Raw genomic sequence first — 17,098 nt, 5'->3', positions numbered from 1 at the left:
TTTCCTCAGAGAGTGCTTCCTCCCAGTCTGAGCCTCCACTCCGATGTCCCTGGAGGGCAGGAGTGTGATATGATGAAGATGCTGTAGTTACTGTCCTCTAGCATTGACAGAATATGGGTGTGAGCTGACTTGTCGCTTCTATGGCTTGACTCCAAAGACCATCAGCTTTCCAGCTTTAAGACTGGGTCTTCTGGGGAGGGGGGCTGTCCCCTGCAAAACCACAGAAGAATGAGGGAGTGCCGGTCACCCTATTGTCAGGACCCTCAGGTCTCTTTACTGGTCTCACCATAAGAGATGCTCATGGTATATATGATCCAGGGAGCGATGGGAGGGTTGTAAGAGGAGGCTTAGAAAGAGAGAGGAGCTGTGCTAAGTTGGGAGGAAGGACAGAGCTGAGGAAGAGGAGGAAGAGGGTCAGAAGAAGCATTACCATGCAGTTAGTAAGAGGAGTCGTCCCAACAAGAGGCTATACCAACAGATTGGTGAGCTTTCTCTCTGTGATGAACGAATGCTCCTGTTTGTGGTTTTTAGGTGGAGCTAAATCGAGGCAATAATGGCCTCTATTGGAGAACCACAGCCTTCTCAGTATGGTCCAAAGTATCCAAGCCTGTGCTGGTGAGAAACATCGCCATAACAGGTACTGAGAGCAGGGTTACTGACTTCCTGGGCTGTTGACTTTGCAGTCTCCTGGGGACTCAGTCTCCAGGCTGAATCCTTGCTTTTCTGTGCTCTTCTTCCTCCCTAGGGGTGGCCTACACTTCAGAATGCTTCCCCTGCAAACCCGGCACATATGCAGACAAGCAGGGCTCCTCTTTCTGCAAACTTTGCCCAGCCAACTCTTACTCAAATAAAGGAGAAACTTCTTGCCACCAGTGTGACCCTGACAAATACTCAGGTGATGTTTCTGAGGGTGGGAAGAGTTTGGGGATAGAGAGTACCACCAAAACACACAAGGAGAAACCAGGGAATAGAGCCATCCTTCTGGCCAAGCTGAGGATGGTAATTCTTAAACCCTTCCTTTCTGGATCCTGGAATACCATTGCCAATCCATATATCCGTTAATCACTTTGTCATTTTTTTTTTTTTTTTTGAGACAGGGTCTCACTTTATTACCCAGGCTGAAATACCGTGGTGCGATCATGGCTCACTGCAGCCTCAAACTCCCCATCCCAAGCAATCCTCCCACCTCAACCTCCTGAGTAGCTAAGACTACAGGTGTGCCCCACCACACCCAACTAATTTTTTATTTTTATTTTTATAGAGACAAGGGTCTTGCTAGTTGCCCAGGCTGGTCTTGAACTCTTGGGCTCAAGTGATCCTCCTGCCTCAGCCTCTCAAGCTGTGAGCCTATAATCCCAGCACTTTGGGAGGTCAAACCAGGAAGATCAATTGGGCCTAGGAGGTTGAAGCTTCAGTGAGCCATGATTGCACCACTGCACTACAGCCTGCGTGACAGAGTAAGACCCTGTCTCTAAAAAAATAAAATAAAAATAAATCATTCAACAAATATTGAGCCTCTCCTATCTACCAGGCCCTATTCTATGTGCCTGGAATACATCAGTGAACAAAACAGACAAAGGTCCCTGTTTTTATGGGGTTTACATTCAGGAGTTGGGGGAAGAGAGATAATAAACAAAAAGAAATAGATGATACATATATAATAAATTATATAGTATGTGAGATGGTAAAAAGTGCCATGGTGTCTTATGGCAAAAAGAAAAAGCAGCTCAGAGCTAGAGGGATTAGGAAAGCTAAGGAAAGGTTGCAATTTTTTTTTTTTTTTTTGAGACGGAGTCTTGCTCTGTCGCCCAGGCTGGAGTGCAGTGGCGCGATCTCAGCTCACTGCAAACTCCGCCTCCCGGGTTCACGCCATTCTCCTGCCTCAGCCTCCCAAGTAGTTGGGACTACAGGCGCCCGCCACTGCACCTGGCTAATTTTTTGTATTTTTAGTACAGACAGGGTTTCACTGTGTTAGCCAGGATGGTCTTGATCTCCTGACCTCGTGATCCGCCCGCCTCGGCCTCCCAAAGTGCTGGGATTACAGGCGTGTGCCATGGCGCCCCGCCTGGGTTGCAATCTTTTTGTTGCTGTTGTAGAAACAGGGTCTCACTGTGTTGCCCAGGCTGGTCTCAAACTCCTGGCCTCAAAGTGATCCTCCTGCCTCGGCCTTCCAAAGTGCTGGGATTACAGACATGAGACACTGTGCCCAGTCCAATCATTTTTTTTAAGTGGTGAATTTTTATTTTTATTTTTATTTTTTTTGAGACGGAGTTTCACTCTTGTTGCCTAAGCTGTAGTGCTGGAATGCAATGGCGTGATCTGGGCTCACCACAACCTCTGCCTCCCGGGTTCAAGCAATTCTCCTGCCTCAGCCTCCCAAGTAGCTGGGATTACAGGTGTGCACCACCATGCCCAGCTAATTTTGTATTTTTAGTAGCGATGGGGTTTCACCATGTTGGCCAGGCTGGTCTCGAACTCCCAACCTCAGGTGATCTGCCCACCTCGGCCTCCCAAAGTGCTGGGATTACAGGTGTGAGCCACAACGCCCAGCCAGTGGTGAAATTTTAAATGAAACATTATATAAGATTATAATATAGGCCAGGGGTGGTGGCTCACGCCTGTCATCTCAGCACTTTGGGAGGCTGAGGCAGGTAGATCACTTGAGGTCAGGAGTTCAAGACCAGGCTGGCCAACATGGCAAAACCCTGTCTCTACTAAAAATACAAAAGTTAGCCGGGCATGGGGGCGTGTGCCTGTAATCCCAGCTACTCAGGGGGCTGAGGCTGGAGAATCACTTGAACCAGGAAGGTGGAGGTTGCAGTGAGCAGAGATCGTGCCACTGCACTCTAGCCTGGGTGATAGAGCAAGACTCAGTCTAAAAAAAAAAAAAAAATTATAATATAAACAGTAGATACAGTAGATTTAAAATGTATAAATTTATACATTTTAACATATAACAATTATTATCAGAGTTAATTTCATGAGCCTATATTGATGAACAAAAAGATTTTGATAACAAGGTCTAAAGATGCAAATTACAATCTTTTATCAACCCAAGAGCATTCACTGAAGTCAAATCAGGCATTTTGGGAAATCTAGGGTTCCTTGGAACACAATTTGCAAACCACTGCTCTGAGGGAAAGTAAGGGGACAGCAGGAAGCAGCCCGTTTTTATTGTTTGAGGATAGCTTCCTAAAGCATTCCAATTTCAGAAATAGGACGTGGTCATTTGAGGGAGTTCCAGGGGATATCGAGGCTCTGATGTGAGATGGACAGTGCCAGCAGATGGCTTTCTGCTCAGGCAGTCCAGACATTGGTATGAGGGCCAACCTCCAAGACAGGTTCTAAAACAAACAAGAAGGGAGAGAGAAACAGTCCCATCTTTTCCACTGGAAACACTCACAACTATTCTACTTTTCCTTTTTTACACAGTTTATATGTAAACCCAGCACAAGGCCCTCTCTCAAACAGACCTGCATATCCCTACAAAGACATGCCAAACTTGACTTTTCCAGAATACAGGGTCAGTGAGAGACTGGGAAAATGCAGGGAGACTCTGATGATAGCCTATGATAGACTGTATGCAGGGAGTGACAGAAGGTCCATGCATTTACAAATATATTCTGAGTACCTGCCAGTTGCCAAGGACTAGCTTGGTGCTAGGGTTAGAGCTGGTGCCTGCCCTCCAGCTTATGTTGAAAAGGAAATGTGGTTATATAAACACCTAAGTGCAGTAACTCTCCATGGTGTTGGAATAGGAGTGCTGGGTGTAGAATGAAGTGGAGGTGGGCCGGGTGTGGTGGCTCACGCCTGTAATTCCAGCACTTTGGGAGGCCGAGGTGGGTGGATCGGCTGAGGTCAGACCAGCCTGGCCAATATGGTGAAACCCCAACTCTACTAGAAATACAAAAATTAGCTGGGTGTGGTGGTGCACACCTGTAATCCCAGCTACTTGGGAGGCTGAGGCAGAAGAATCACTTGAACCCAGGAGGCGGAGGCTGCAGTGAGCCAAGATCATGCCACTGCATTCTTCCAATCTGGGTGACAGAATAAGACTGTCTCAAAAAAAAAAAAAAGAAAAGAAAAGAAAAGAATGTAGTGGAGGCAAAAAAGGAAAATGGTTAGTCCTCTCTAGAAAAGGAGGAAAAGTTCCACTTGCTAAGATCTGGAAAGATGAAAGGTTAATTAGTGATTTGGTGGGGGCAGGATGTTTGGGATAGAAGTGTGAGCAAAGGGCCAGGCGCAGTGGCTCACACCTGTAATCCTAGCACTTTGGGAGGCCAAGGCAGGTGGATTGCCTGAGCTCAGGAGTTCCAGACCAGCCTGGGCAACATGGTGAAACCCCATCTCTACTAAAAATACAAAAAATTGGCCAGGCATGGTGGCGGGCGCCTGTAGTCCCAGCTACTTGGGAGGCTGAGGCAGGAGAATTGCTTGAACCTGGGAGGTGGAGGTTGCAGTGAGCTGAGATCATGCCACTGCAATCCAGCCTGGGTGACAGAGTGAGACTCTGTCTCCAAAAAAAAAAAAAAAAAAAAAAAAAAGTGTGAGCAAAGGCCAGAAAGCTCAGGAAACTGCAAATAATTCAGCTTGGCTAGAGATTAGGTGGCGAGAAGTTGCATCTAAGGCTGAGAAGCAGGCAGGAAACAGATTATGGAGCAGTCCTTCTGTGCTATTGTAGGGGCAAAAAATTGGGATTTGATCCTATCAGCAGTGGAGGTCATTAAAGAATTTTAAGAGGCCAGGCGCGGCTCACGCCTGTAATCCCAGCACTTTGGGAGGCTGAGGCAGGTGGATCACCTGAGGTCAGGAGTTGGAGACCAGCCTGACCAACCTGGTGAAACCCCGTCTCTACTAGAAATACAAAAATTAGCTGGGTGTGGTGGTGTGCGCCTGTAATCCCAGCTACTTGGGAGGCTGAGGCAGGAGAATTGCTTGAACCTAGGAGGCAGAGGTTGCAGTGAGCCGAGATCACACCATTGCACTCCAGCCTGGGTGACAAGAGGGAAACTCCATCTCAAAAAAAAAGAATTTTAAATGAGGGAATTCAGCCAGTGCTTTTGAAAGACCACTCTGGCTGCCATGCAGAGGAGGGAAGGAATGCTGGAGGCAGAGGCTGTGGTAGGGAGATGTTGCAGCTGGCATCATTGCTGATGTCCAGGACCTAAACTAAGGTGGAATTAATGTGGGTGGAGATCGGAGAACTCACAGGAGCAATGTGAAGGACAAAAGCCTGACTAAAAGCATCTTTCTCACTGGTCCCTAAAATTTGATCATTAGGTTTAATTTCTTTGTGTTATGTTTAATATTAGTGATCCATTTCCTAAACAGAATAGCATGAAGTTAAAGAGCATGGACTCCAGAACTAAATTACTAGGGTTCAAATCCCTGCTCCACCAATTAGTAGCAGTGCCACCTTGGGCAAATTACTAATCTGTGCCCCCGTTTCTTTGTCTATAAAATGGGAAGGGCAGCTGGGCACAGTGGCTATTGCTTTTAGTCTCAGCTACTGGGGAGGCTGAGGCAGGAGGATCGCTCAAACCCAGGACTTAGAAGCTGAGTGAGCCATGATTGTTCCACTGCACTCCAGCCTGGGCATCAGAACAGGACCCCATCTCTTTAAAAAAAAAAAACGGAAATGACAATAATTATATCTGCCTCATAGTGTTATTGTGAGGATTGGTTAATACAGGTAAAGGATTTAGAAAGGGGCCTGGCATATAGTAAGCACTAATTTTATTAATTCATACCTTAAGCCCTGTCCCAACACTCCTTTTTTAATATGAAAATACTCAGGCCAGCACTATGGCTCACACCTGTAATCCTAATACTTTGGGAGGCCGAGGCAGGAGGAGTGCTTGAGGCCAGGAGTTTGAGACCAGTCTGGGTAATAGAGCAAGACTCCTGTCTCTACAAAAATATAAAAATTAGCCAGGTGTGGTGGCACACACCTGTAGTCCCAGCTACTCAGAAGGCTGAGGTGGGAGGATCGCCTGAACCTGGGAGGTAGAGGCTGTAGTGAGCTGATTGCGCCACTGAACTCCAGGCTGGGTGACAGAGTGAGGCCCTGTCTCTAAAAAAAAGAAAAGAATAGAAAATATTCCTGCTACAGGTAACACTCGTAAGTCACGTGTATAGTACTCTCCAACTGACAAAACATGATCTCATTTATTACCTATAGCATAGTGAGGGAGTGATTTCTGCATTTACCGAGGAAGAAAGAGAAGCTCAGCGACACTGAGGAGTTTCACAAAAGCATGAGCTGCTGTCTGACCTGGGCCTGTGTCCATTCAGTACTAAAACCCTCAGGAGAAATGTTTTACTTTGATAAAACAGATCCCAGTGAGAACATTGTACTCCTGGAGGTGGGGTGCATGGTGGGAGGATATTGAAAGGAGGAGGCAGGTGCAGAAAGAGGAGTTGGAGCCCCTGAGATAAACTTTATCTTCTTACAGTTTTGCCCAGGGCCAATCCTACTTAAGTCACTTTTCACTCCCTCAACCAAACACAGAGGCCCATCTTCCAGACTTGACTGGCATCCAACTTAAACACTTTGATGAAACCCAAGCTGGGAAAGGAGGTTGGTCTCAGCATTTTGGTTAATCATTTATTAAAACCACCTTAACAGGGATCAGTGTGTAAACAGCTGAGCCATTTTTGCTAAAACCCAGAGCTAGGATGTCAGGTTGGGCAAATATTTGACAAGCAGAGAAAGGTCTTGGTGTAGAATGCATTTTCTAACACATAACTTGTACTTTGCTAGACCTGGGAATTGGCACCTCCCCACGTTTTCAGCCTCTCTCCCCACATTTTTCCTGGCCAAGTCAGTCAAAAGCAGGAGTCCATGGGTCCCTCTGTGCTGAATTGGGCCTCCTGCTTGGTAACCAAGTAAATGAGCTGAGAAGACCCCAACTGTTTCTCAGCCAGTAGTTCCCTCCTGTCCAGCCTAATAAGACAGAGACAGAAGAGGTATGAAGACGTGCGGTTGAGGGAACTTTCCAGCTCAGGCCAACAAGACTGCAATTAGGAGATTATCTGATCTACGAACCCATGTGGTGCCTGGAGAAAAAGAAGGAATCAGTTGAGAAATAGCCCTTAACTGAAAGGGAGGGAAAGAGACCTTTAATCCTTATTCACTCTCCTGTGACTACTCCCAAATAAAAATAATTCCCGGCTGGGCATGGTGGCTCACGCCCATAATCCTAGCACTTTGGGAGGCCAAGGCAGGCAGATCACGAGGTCAGGAGTTCGAGACCAGGCTGACCAACATGGTGAAATCCCATCTCTACTAAAAATACAAAAATTAGCTGGGCGTGATGGCACACACCTGTAATCCCAGCTACTCAGGAGGCTGAGGCAGGAAAATCGCTTGAACCCGAGAGGCGGAGGTTGTAGTGAGCTGAGGTAGCACCACTGCACTCCAGCCTGGGCAACAGAGAGAGTCTCTGTCTCAAATAATAATAATAATAATAATAATAATAATTCCCAAACATGCAGGTAATAATAGTTACTGCTATCTAGTGAGTATCTACTTACAATTTGCCAGGTATGTACTGGCTTCAGCAAGGTATATATTATTATTGCTGTTCTACAGATGAGAAGGCTGAGGCTCAGAGAGGTTAAGTAACTTGCCTAAAGTGACACAGCTGCTAAATCATGAAGCAGGATCCAAACTCATATCCGTCTAGCTTAAAATCTCATCCAGGCTTGGAGCGGTGGCTCACACCTGTAATCCCAGCACTTTGGGAGGCCAAGGCAGGAGGATCACAAGGTCAGGAGATCGAGACCATCCTGGCTAACACGGTGAAACCCTGTCTCTACTAAAAATACAAAAAATTAGCCAGGCGTGGTGGCAGGTGCCTGTAGTCCCAGCTACTTGGAAGGCTGAGGCAGGAGAATGGCGTGAACCCGGGAGGCGGAGCTTGCAGTGAGCCGAGATCCTGCCACTGCACTCCAGCCTGGGCAACAAAGCAAGACTCCATCTCAAAAAAAAAAAAAAAAAAAAATCTCATTCCACTACACCATACTGCCTGCCAGGTAATATAAAGAGAGAGAAGGTCTTACCATTATTCAGTGCTTATCTGCAGGTGACACAGTAGTCATATTCAAAGTAGTGGTGGCAGAAGTAACAGTATTGTAATGTGCACCTCATAAAGCAGTTGTTTTTATTCTGGAGGAAGTAAATTCCCTAGAAAACTTTCAAAAAATGTTTATTTGTATGAATTGTGCATATTTTTCTAGGTAGAGAGAAACATCTCTTTTTTTCAAATTTTCAAAAGAGTTTTTAAAATCAAAAACAGTTAAACCCACTGCTTTAAAGAGAGAGTCAAACACAATGGCTCATGCCTGTAATCCCAGCACTTTGGGAGGCTGAGGTGGGAGGATTGCCTGAAGCCAGGAGCTCAAGACCTGCTTGGGCAACATAGCAAGACTCTGTCTCTACCAAAAAAAAAAAAAAAAAAAAAAAAGAAAAAGAGAGAGAGAGAGAAAAAGAAAGAAAACAAACCCATATGATGAAATAATGAAAAAAATAAAAAATGAAAAATGAATAGAGATTCATAGAAGTAGTTCTCGCTATCCAGAGGTTCACAGGGTTAAAGCAGAGCTAACATAGACAGGAGGAGAACATGCAGAGAACAGAAGAAAACTGATAGTTCACGTTTTTCTTTTTCTTTCTTTCTTTGTTTTCCTTCCTTCCTACCTTCCTTCCTTCCTTCTTTCCTTCCTTCCTTCCTTCTTTCCTTCCTTCCTTTCCTCCCTCCCTCCTTCCTTCCTTGTTTGCTTCCTTCCCTCCTTCCTTTCTTCCTTCCTTCCTTTCTAACAGAGTCTCTCTCCATTGCCCAGGCTAGAATCCGGTGGCATGATCATGGCTCTCTCTGCAGCCTCAGCCTCCTGGGCTCAAGGGATTCTCCTGCCTCAGCGTCAAGTAGCTGGGACTATAGGCCTGCACCACCATGCCTGGCTAATTTTTGCATGTTTTGTAGAGACAGGGTTTGCCATGTTGCCCAGGCTGGTCTTGAACTCCTGGGCTCAAGAGATCCTAAAGTGCTGGGATTACAGGCATGAGCCACCATGCCCAGCAGTTAACATTTTTCATTAGGTATAAATCAAGAGTTAAAGATAGTGTTGGGCCGGTGCGGGAGGTGGGAGGATCGCTTGAGCCCAGGAGTTGCAGGCTGCAGTGAATTAAGATTGCACCACTGCAGTCCAGCCTCAGCAACAGAACAAGATTCTGTCTCTAAAAAAATAACAATAATAAAATAATAATAAAGAGGCTGGGCACGGTGGCTCATACCTGTAATCCCAGCACTTTGGGAGGCCGAGGGGGGCAGATCACCTGAGGTCAGGAGTCCAAGACCAGCCTGACCAACATGGAGAAACCCCCATCTCTACTAAAAATACAAAATTAGACAGGCATGGTGGCTCATGCCTGTAATTCCAGCTACTCAGAAAGCTGAGGCAGGAGAATCGCTTGAACCCGGGAGGTGGAGGTTGCAGTGAGCCAAGATCACGCTATTGCACTCCAGCCTGGGCAACAAGAGTGAAACTCCATCTCAATAATAATAATAATAATAATAAAGATAGTGTTGGGATGCTTGGGTTGAGGCAAGTGGGAAGAACCTTATGTGTTAGGTTCACATAACAAGGAAATTACAAACCTAATTTGTGTAGAACGGTTGCATGAAGAAAAGGAAATTTCCAAGGTGGAAGGCCTTCATTCTAGGAATATATTAGAACATTCATAGAAAGGCTTGGAATGAGTATGAAAGCAAAGTCATGTTTTACTTCAACACTTCAGGAGTAGAAAAACCACACCCAGAATCAAGACACTAAGGCACCTGGAAGATGGTGAACTTTCTGAACCTCCCCAGGTTTCAGGGAACTTGGGTTGGCGGTGGTTAACCTGCAAGAGGCTGTTTCCATCTGCCCTCCTTGCTGGTCCTTTGGCCAGGCCACTTCTCTATCCCTTGCCCCATGGGGCGGAGGAAGGGGAGCAGCAAACAGTGGTTTCTCATCAACACCCAGAAGAGGTGCAAAGGGAAGCCTGAGCAGGGTTGGGGAACTGGAAATGACACTATTGAGACAAGGGGAAGGGTGAGTGTGCAGGATTTTCTACTTCCGGCAATATTTGTGTGGCGATGCACCCAGGGGCTTGGGAGTCACAGGGCCACAAAGAGGCCAGGAGCTCAGCTTTCTTATGTAACTCCAAATATTTCTTCTTGCTTTGGCAATTTAGAGAAAGGATCCGCTTCCTGTAACGTGCGCCCAGCTTGCACAGACAAAGATTATTTCTACACACACACAGCCTGCGATGCCAACGGAGAGGTGGGTAGTACAGTCTTGGAGCCCCTTAGCCCCAGATGGACTCTCTCCCACTCCCTGAGCTTTGCCACCATTTGGAGCTTCAGCGGTCAATGACATTGGCACTAGTTAAAACCGCACAGAACTTTGTGGTGACCCTAGGGCTAGGTGGGGTCGGGGGCAAAACGAGACCTCTTCATTCATTTTCCGGTCAGAAACTGTTTTTGCGGCATCTGTTTCACTGTTTATGCACATATGTTCTGTTTCAAAAACCCACTGCATTCTCTCTTGCTTGGTTTCTTCTATTTGCCGAGCCACTCCGGGCAGAGCCTGCCTGTCCGTACACAATGTCCTCCCGGGGCTCTTCAGGCTCGCCCCCTTGGCGCTGCTTTTGTGGGCTGGCACGGGGAATGGATTCGTGCCTATGGTCTGACTTGTTCCGTTTCTGCTGCTTCTTTTTCCTCCAAGCTTTCTGTTTCAGAAAAGAACTTTCCCTCCTAGTCTACGCTGTCACTGAGTCAACAAGCACTTTTTGAGGCTGACTGATGTGTCAGGCCTGGCACTATAGGCTGGGGAGTCAGAGACGACTGAAACGAGCTCCTGCCCCCAGATTGCTCACAGTCCTGTATGGGAGGCTGGAGAGAGGAGAAAAACGGGCCCAGTCAAGGCAACCAGAGGGATGTGCAGGGAACTGGGGGAGCCCAGAAGAGGAGCGACCAGGACTTGGGGTGGGGGCGGCAGAGAAAGCCTCTCAGAGGAGGGCATTTGTTCAACAGTCAACAAATATTTATCGAGGAGCGACTCTGTGCCAGGCACGGTGCTAGGTGCTAGGTATGCATCACTTAACAAAACTGAGGGAACATTAGCCCTTACGGAGCTTAGGTCTTGTTGGGGAGGGAGTGGAGAGGGAGATAATAGACAACAAATGGGTATATAATATAGCAAATGGTAGCAAGTGGTAGGAAGGAAACAAATACATCAGGATTAGAAGAGAGAGAATGAAGGATGGTGGTGCCGCTATTTTAGAAGGGTAGGGATGTCCTCTCTGAGGAGGTGACATTTGAGCAGAGACCTGAAGGAGATGAGGGAGGAGCCGTGGAGCTTTCCAGGCAGCAGACACAGCAGGAGAGGAGGCGGCAGCTGGGCCTGGTGGGTGGAGAAACAGTGTAAGTGAGCAGGGAAGGGCTTGAGGGCGCACGGAGAAGGATCTGGCTGAGCTGTCTGTATCCCTAAGCTAGAGATTCTCAAGGGGATAGAACTAGGAGCTGGGCATTCTGCACTCAGCACTAAGCATGATGCTTGGCTCTTAGGGTGCATAAACATTTGCTGGCTGGGCGGCTGGCTGAATTCTCCCTTTCCTAACTAAGCATGGGTTAAAGTCTGGTCCTTAACAATGAATATTTTGCACAGTCATCTCTTACCAACACCACCTCCCCCACATATTTGGGGCATCATCCCCTTCCCCAGCAGCCAAGAGAGAATGGCTATGTCTTGTCAGTTGCACCTTAGACTCTGTTCTGTGGTGTCTGGTATTCTGTATGACCTTGTGAACATTATTTTCATTTTCTTGGTCTCAGCCAACTCACTAATAAAAGGTGGGCAATTAATTAATCCTGCTGCTCTTCTCCCTCCTGTTCATAACATGTGACTGAATGTGGCTCTGTTTCCTCCCTTCTGCCCCATTCTCTTCCCTCCCTGGGCTCACAGCAGGGCCTTCTGGGTCGGTAGTGTGCTTGCTGCCTGCAAGCCCGGGTGTCTGCCTTGGCCTGACCACTGCCGGGGCCTTTAGATGCTGGGTCAGACCAAAGGCTGTGTTCCCACCTTGCAGCACAGCCAAGGCCCAGCTCAGAGGAGGAGCACTGAGGCGTGTGCTTTCAGCAGTGCACATGAACATGCATTCCCCAGCTGTTCCTTGCAGACTTCTGCTTTGTGCCTTATTCCTGCATTGGTTCTGCTCAGTCTGGTGATTGAGTTTGTCTTCTGAACAGTATTTTAAAATCAAGGGACACACCTCGAGCTGGCTCCTATGATTACATTTCTGACGTTGGCTGTGCCTCAGTTGTTTCTCAGGGACCAGGATGGCCCATCCATTGGGGCCACTGAATGTGCTGCTCCAAGAGCTGGCCCAAGACAGTTTGCCAGCTCCTGGAACCCTCCTCTCCCTGAGACTCACAGGAGGCAGGTGAGGTTCAAGCCTGGGGCTCTGGCTGTCGCAGCCCTTCGCAGGGAGGAGGGCCGAGCTGAGCAGGGGAAGGAGGAGCCCAGGGCTCCCCATCAGTTAAGGCAGTCTGTGTCCCTCCTTAAGGACTTGTTTCTTATCTTGAAAAATATGGACAGAGGCCTTATTCATCCTTCTTTTCATATGTATGGTATCTGCACAGATCACGTTCATCAACCCCTCAGCGCAACCCATAAGGGCACCTTTTTGTCTGTGACTCGATCTGAGGGCCACATGGGAAGAATGGAGCTGCCCACCTTCACCCCTGACTCAGCCGGGGTCTCCTGCGGGTCATCTCCACTTCTGTACCCAATGCAGGGGCCACGTTTCATTCATCTCTGAGACACCAGGTCTGTCACACAGATGCATTAGGATTTACCCAATAAATAAAAGAGCAAAGAATGCACCACTCAAAAAATAAGTGGGGACATCTCAGCCACCCCCTCAGTCCCCAGGGGGCATCTGAGCCTCCTCCACCCTTGTGCCTTTCTGTGTTCCGGGATTTTCACTAGCTGCTTTTCCTGTGACCTTGGTAGCAATAAGATTCTACAGTGGAATTGGAGCTTTCTCTAAGACAACTGGTCCCACATTCTCTGTCATGAAGTCTTCATTAGAGCTATTCCTTGTCACCCAGGCAACATTCATTTGGCAGATAGTGATTGAACACAACCATAAGTCAGGCACTGGGCTAGGTGCTTGGGATACATCCGTGAGCAACACAAAGTTCCCCACCCCAGAGGAGCTCTTACCTGGCCCAGAATCTGGATCTCTGCCCCCAGCCCCTATCCTCAAGGTAGAGTCCCAAAGATGTCCTAAATCTCACACAGGCTGAGTTGTGCTTAATCCATTTCTGCAGACACAGCTCATGTACAAATGGGCGAAGCCGAAAATCTGTAGCGAGGACCTTGAGGGGGCAGTGAAGCTGCCTGCCTCTGGTGTGAAGACCCACTGCCCACCCTGCAACCCAGGCTTCTTCAAAACCAACAACAGCACTTGCCAGCCCTGCCCATATGGTTCCTACTCCAACGGCTCAGGTAACCTCCTCACCACCCCACTCCCTGCAGCACATCCATCTGCACATCGACTGTGTGGGTGGGCTGCGTGGGCAGTAAGAGTGGCCAGCTGAATGCAGACTCTGCCCTTCCAAGGGAGGCAGTAAGGTAATAAGGACCAGGACACCTCTGAGGACTAAATTCAGGAGAAGAGAGGTCAGGGCTGGCCCCGTCTGCAGGTCAGAGTCACACTTGAGGCTGCCTTCCTTCCTCCTTGCTCCAACTGCAAAGTGACTCAGGACTGAAGGTGCCCAATCCTCAAAGCAGGGCTTCCAGCATGTGGCAGAGATGCTGACCAGGCTTAAGGGGCTGGGATGACCAGCTCCACACAACCAAAACCTATAAGCCACGCTGCCTTGGGAGAATTTGTGTACCTGTCAATATGAATGCATTTAATGATAATATGACAATAATATGAACTACACGTATCAGACTAGAAGGTACATTTAAGTTTTGAAAAGAAAATTGGGGTGGGCAAATAGGATGGTTGGCATATTGGAATGAAGGCTCAGCGTTTACATCTTGAGTTAGTTAAATACATTGTCAGAATGTTTTTGAGTCAACTTGATACAACTTCCTGCAGCAGTACTCAGCAGCCAGGCTTGTGGGCTGCCCGCTACTGTTGCGACTTGTCTGTGTGGCGGCAGCTCCAGTCAGAGTGACTGCAGCCTTCCCGCTGAATGTATGGATCTTGTGGTTCCCCAGATTGTACCCGCTGCCCTGCAGGGACTGAACCTGCCGTGGGATTTGAATACAAATGGTGGAACATACTGCCCACAAACATGGAAACGACCGTTCTCAGTGGGATCAACTTCGAGTACAAGGGCATGACAGGTAATTGCCTCTCCCTGTGCCATGAGCTGCCAGCTCCCTGCACAACCTCAGTTCTTCCAACTTCACGTTTCTTCATAATAGTGATGTCTGAGAAAAATAAGCTAACCATGTCATGCATTCCCTTGAAAGTTCCACTCCTCATGGACATATGTTCTGCCAAGACAGCTTTAGAGGAAGGAACAGAGCTAGAAACATGAGCGTGCACTTCAAAGGTCTTGCTCTGAGAGCTTCAGAGTTTTTGACCAAAGTGGCAGGATAAGTAACATGGTTCATGTTCAGTGGTGGTTCTGGGCGCCTCAAAAGATGGTGTCAAACCTCCCTCCCAGAGTGTCATCTGGGTGCACATTTGCCTTGCACCCAAGGGCACAAGGCATTAACGCTCCTCTTTCCTTTTCAGGCTGGGAGGTGGCTGGTGATCACATTTACACAGCTGCTGGAGCCTCAGACAATGACTTCATGATTCTCACTCTAGTTGTGCCAGGATTTAGGTGAGGAATCCAAAGCCCAGGGGAGTCCAGGCCAGCTTGGCCATATCTGAATCCCATGTATTTTGGAATATTGTAGAGGAGAGGGCTTCCGGGGTTGGGTTTCATTTCATTTCAAATGTCAGTTGAGAACAGAGGGCACAGTTGGACCAAGGTAACTCAATGCTAACACGTTTTTCAAATTGCTGTCCATGTTGATTTACCGACTGCTCTCTCATCCCATATAGCTTCTCCCATCCATTAGTCACATGCTATTCAAATTCTTCCTCCTCACAGAATCACTTAAGATTAGAAAAAAAATAAAAATAAAAAATAATGGGGTCAGAAATGTCCATAGACAGTTCATCTTTATTTGGGGCAAGAAGATTGGGAAGGATTATTCTTATTATATTTGTCCCCATATCCTAGGAAGACCTAGGGCAACAAGAAATTTCTTTCCCACTAAACAAACAAACAAACAAACACACACACACACACACACACACACCTCCTGGCAGTGTGGTGTGGTGGAAGGAACACTGGACTGGAAGACAGGGCACTTGTGCTTTGCCGCTTACTGGCTGTGCGACCTTGGGAAAAGTCACTTCACCTGTTCAGGCTTCGGGCCTCTCATCCATAAAAACAGTGTGTGATTTAGGACTAACTGAGGTTGAGATGGCTTTTCCAGCCCACTGGTTAACACAACTGCATAGAGATAAGCTGAGAACTGGAGGTCCTCAGAATTCAGGCAAATGGCTAAAGCCAAAAGGAAAGCCATGAATGAATTTCCAAGGCCAAAGTGAACTCTTCTGCCCATATGTGCTCTAAAGATAAGAAGCAGCCACTGAATATGCTTCCCTAGTGCCAATCTGACACCTTCATTTCCTTCTTCGAGGTCCCTGCTTCCCATCCCTGGGATGGTGCTCAGTTTGCCTTCCCTTAACACACATTACTCAGAGCTAGTCAGATGAAGCCTGTGTTTGCAAGGCAAGCAAACTTTTTAGGCTTTTTTTGGAATAACATTTAAAAAGTACTTTCCAATTTGCAAATCTGATCGTCATGGTAAACTGTTGCCTCATCCCCACTACCACCCCAGCCCGCTTGGGCATGGCTCTCTCTTTCCCAAAAGTAGAACCAAACGGAGGACTTTGCTGGATCACAAATTCTGCTCCTTTAACCCCGGCAAAGCTCCCCAGTGCTGGAGAGAGAGCTGCTGAGTAAATGTCAACAATTTACAGTCTTATGATAGCAGTGCTTCTCAAACTTAAATGTGCACATGAATCGCCTGGGAATCGTATTAACATGCAGATTCTGATTCACTGGGCCTGGGAGGAGCCTGAGGTTCTGCAGTTCTAATAAACTCTGGGAGACGGCCATGCTGCTGGTCTGTGGACCATATTCTGCTAGTGAGGTGATTGATACAGCATTTTATAAAGGACCGCCACATCTGTCATGCCTTCAGGTCTCCCCGCAATGATGGGAGGTAGGTGAGAAAGATATTTCATCACCTCCATTTTACAGATGAGGAAACTGTGGTTTGGCTAGGTCAAGGTCACATAGCTAGGAGGGCAGAATTGAATTTAGTCCACACACTTTCCATCATACTCAGAACCTAACCCTGTCCCCCAGCAGACCCTCTGCTGTTGTCTGGGCTCTTCAATAAGCACTGCCTGGCCTTTAGAACTGACTTTTAATTTCTGCCCCTACAGACCTCCACAGTCGGTGATGGCAGACACAGAGAATAAAGAGGTGGCCAGAATCACATTTGTCTTTGAGACCCTCTGTTCTGTGAACTGTGAGCTCTACTTCATGGTGGTACGTTTTCCTTTCTTTGCCGCTAGAGGGCCTCCAGGGGAGGGTTAGCCCCATCTGCCCCATTGGTGTGTCCACATGACTGACACTCCCCTTGTAGTGAGTCCACAGAGGAAAGGCCCAGACTGACCAGCAGGGACTTCACAGTTTAACAAGGGTCTCACCAACCATGATGGCACCTGGATGGCAGCCACATGGGCACCCACTTCCCCTCTGGCCATCGCACCCGCTTCACTTGTCTGTCCTGGGTTCAGGGTGTGAATTCTAGGACCAACACTCCCGTGGAGACGTGGAAAGGTTCCAAAGGCAAACAGTCCTATACCTACATCATTGAGGAGAACACTACCACGAGCTTCACCTGGGCCTTCCAGAGGACCACTTTTCACGAGGCAGTAAGTTCCTCCCCTTCCTCAGAT

At 47.7% G+C, this 17,098-nt stretch overlaps 1 protein-coding gene across 2 annotated transcripts in view; it reads left to right on the top strand.

The window, feature by feature from the left end:
* ELAPOR1 (endosome-lysosome associated apoptosis and autophagy regulator 1) overlaps positions 1 to 17,098 on the top strand; it is an 88,629-nt gene that overhangs the window by 60,136 nt on the left and 11,395 nt on the right. For both annotated transcript variants that reach the window (XM_058439498.1, XM_032155153.2), the window contains 8 exons: positions 532 to 637; positions 746 to 895; positions 10,238 to 10,326; positions 13,377 to 13,554; positions 14,278 to 14,406; positions 14,804 to 14,894; positions 16,580 to 16,685; positions 16,937 to 17,074. In XM_058439498.1, the coding sequence (XP_058295481.1) occupies positions 532 to 637; positions 746 to 895; positions 10,238 to 10,326; positions 13,377 to 13,554; positions 14,278 to 14,406; positions 14,804 to 14,894; positions 16,580 to 16,685; positions 16,937 to 17,074 (987 nt within the window). The remainder of the gene's footprint in view (positions 1 to 531; positions 638 to 745; positions 896 to 10,237; positions 10,327 to 13,376; positions 13,555 to 14,277; positions 14,407 to 14,803; positions 14,895 to 16,579; positions 16,686 to 16,936; positions 17,075 to 17,098) is intronic.

This window comes from Hylobates moloch, unplaced genomic scaffold (genome assembly GCF_009828535.3).
Source record: "Hylobates moloch isolate HMO894 unplaced genomic scaffold, HMol_V3 SCAFFOLD_5, whole genome shotgun sequence".
In the NCBI taxonomy this organism is placed as follows: Eukaryota; Metazoa; Chordata; class Mammalia; order Primates; family Hylobatidae; genus Hylobates; species Hylobates moloch.
Note: the sequence above shows the minus strand (reverse complement) of the source record. Positions and strands in the feature narration are given on the sequence as shown.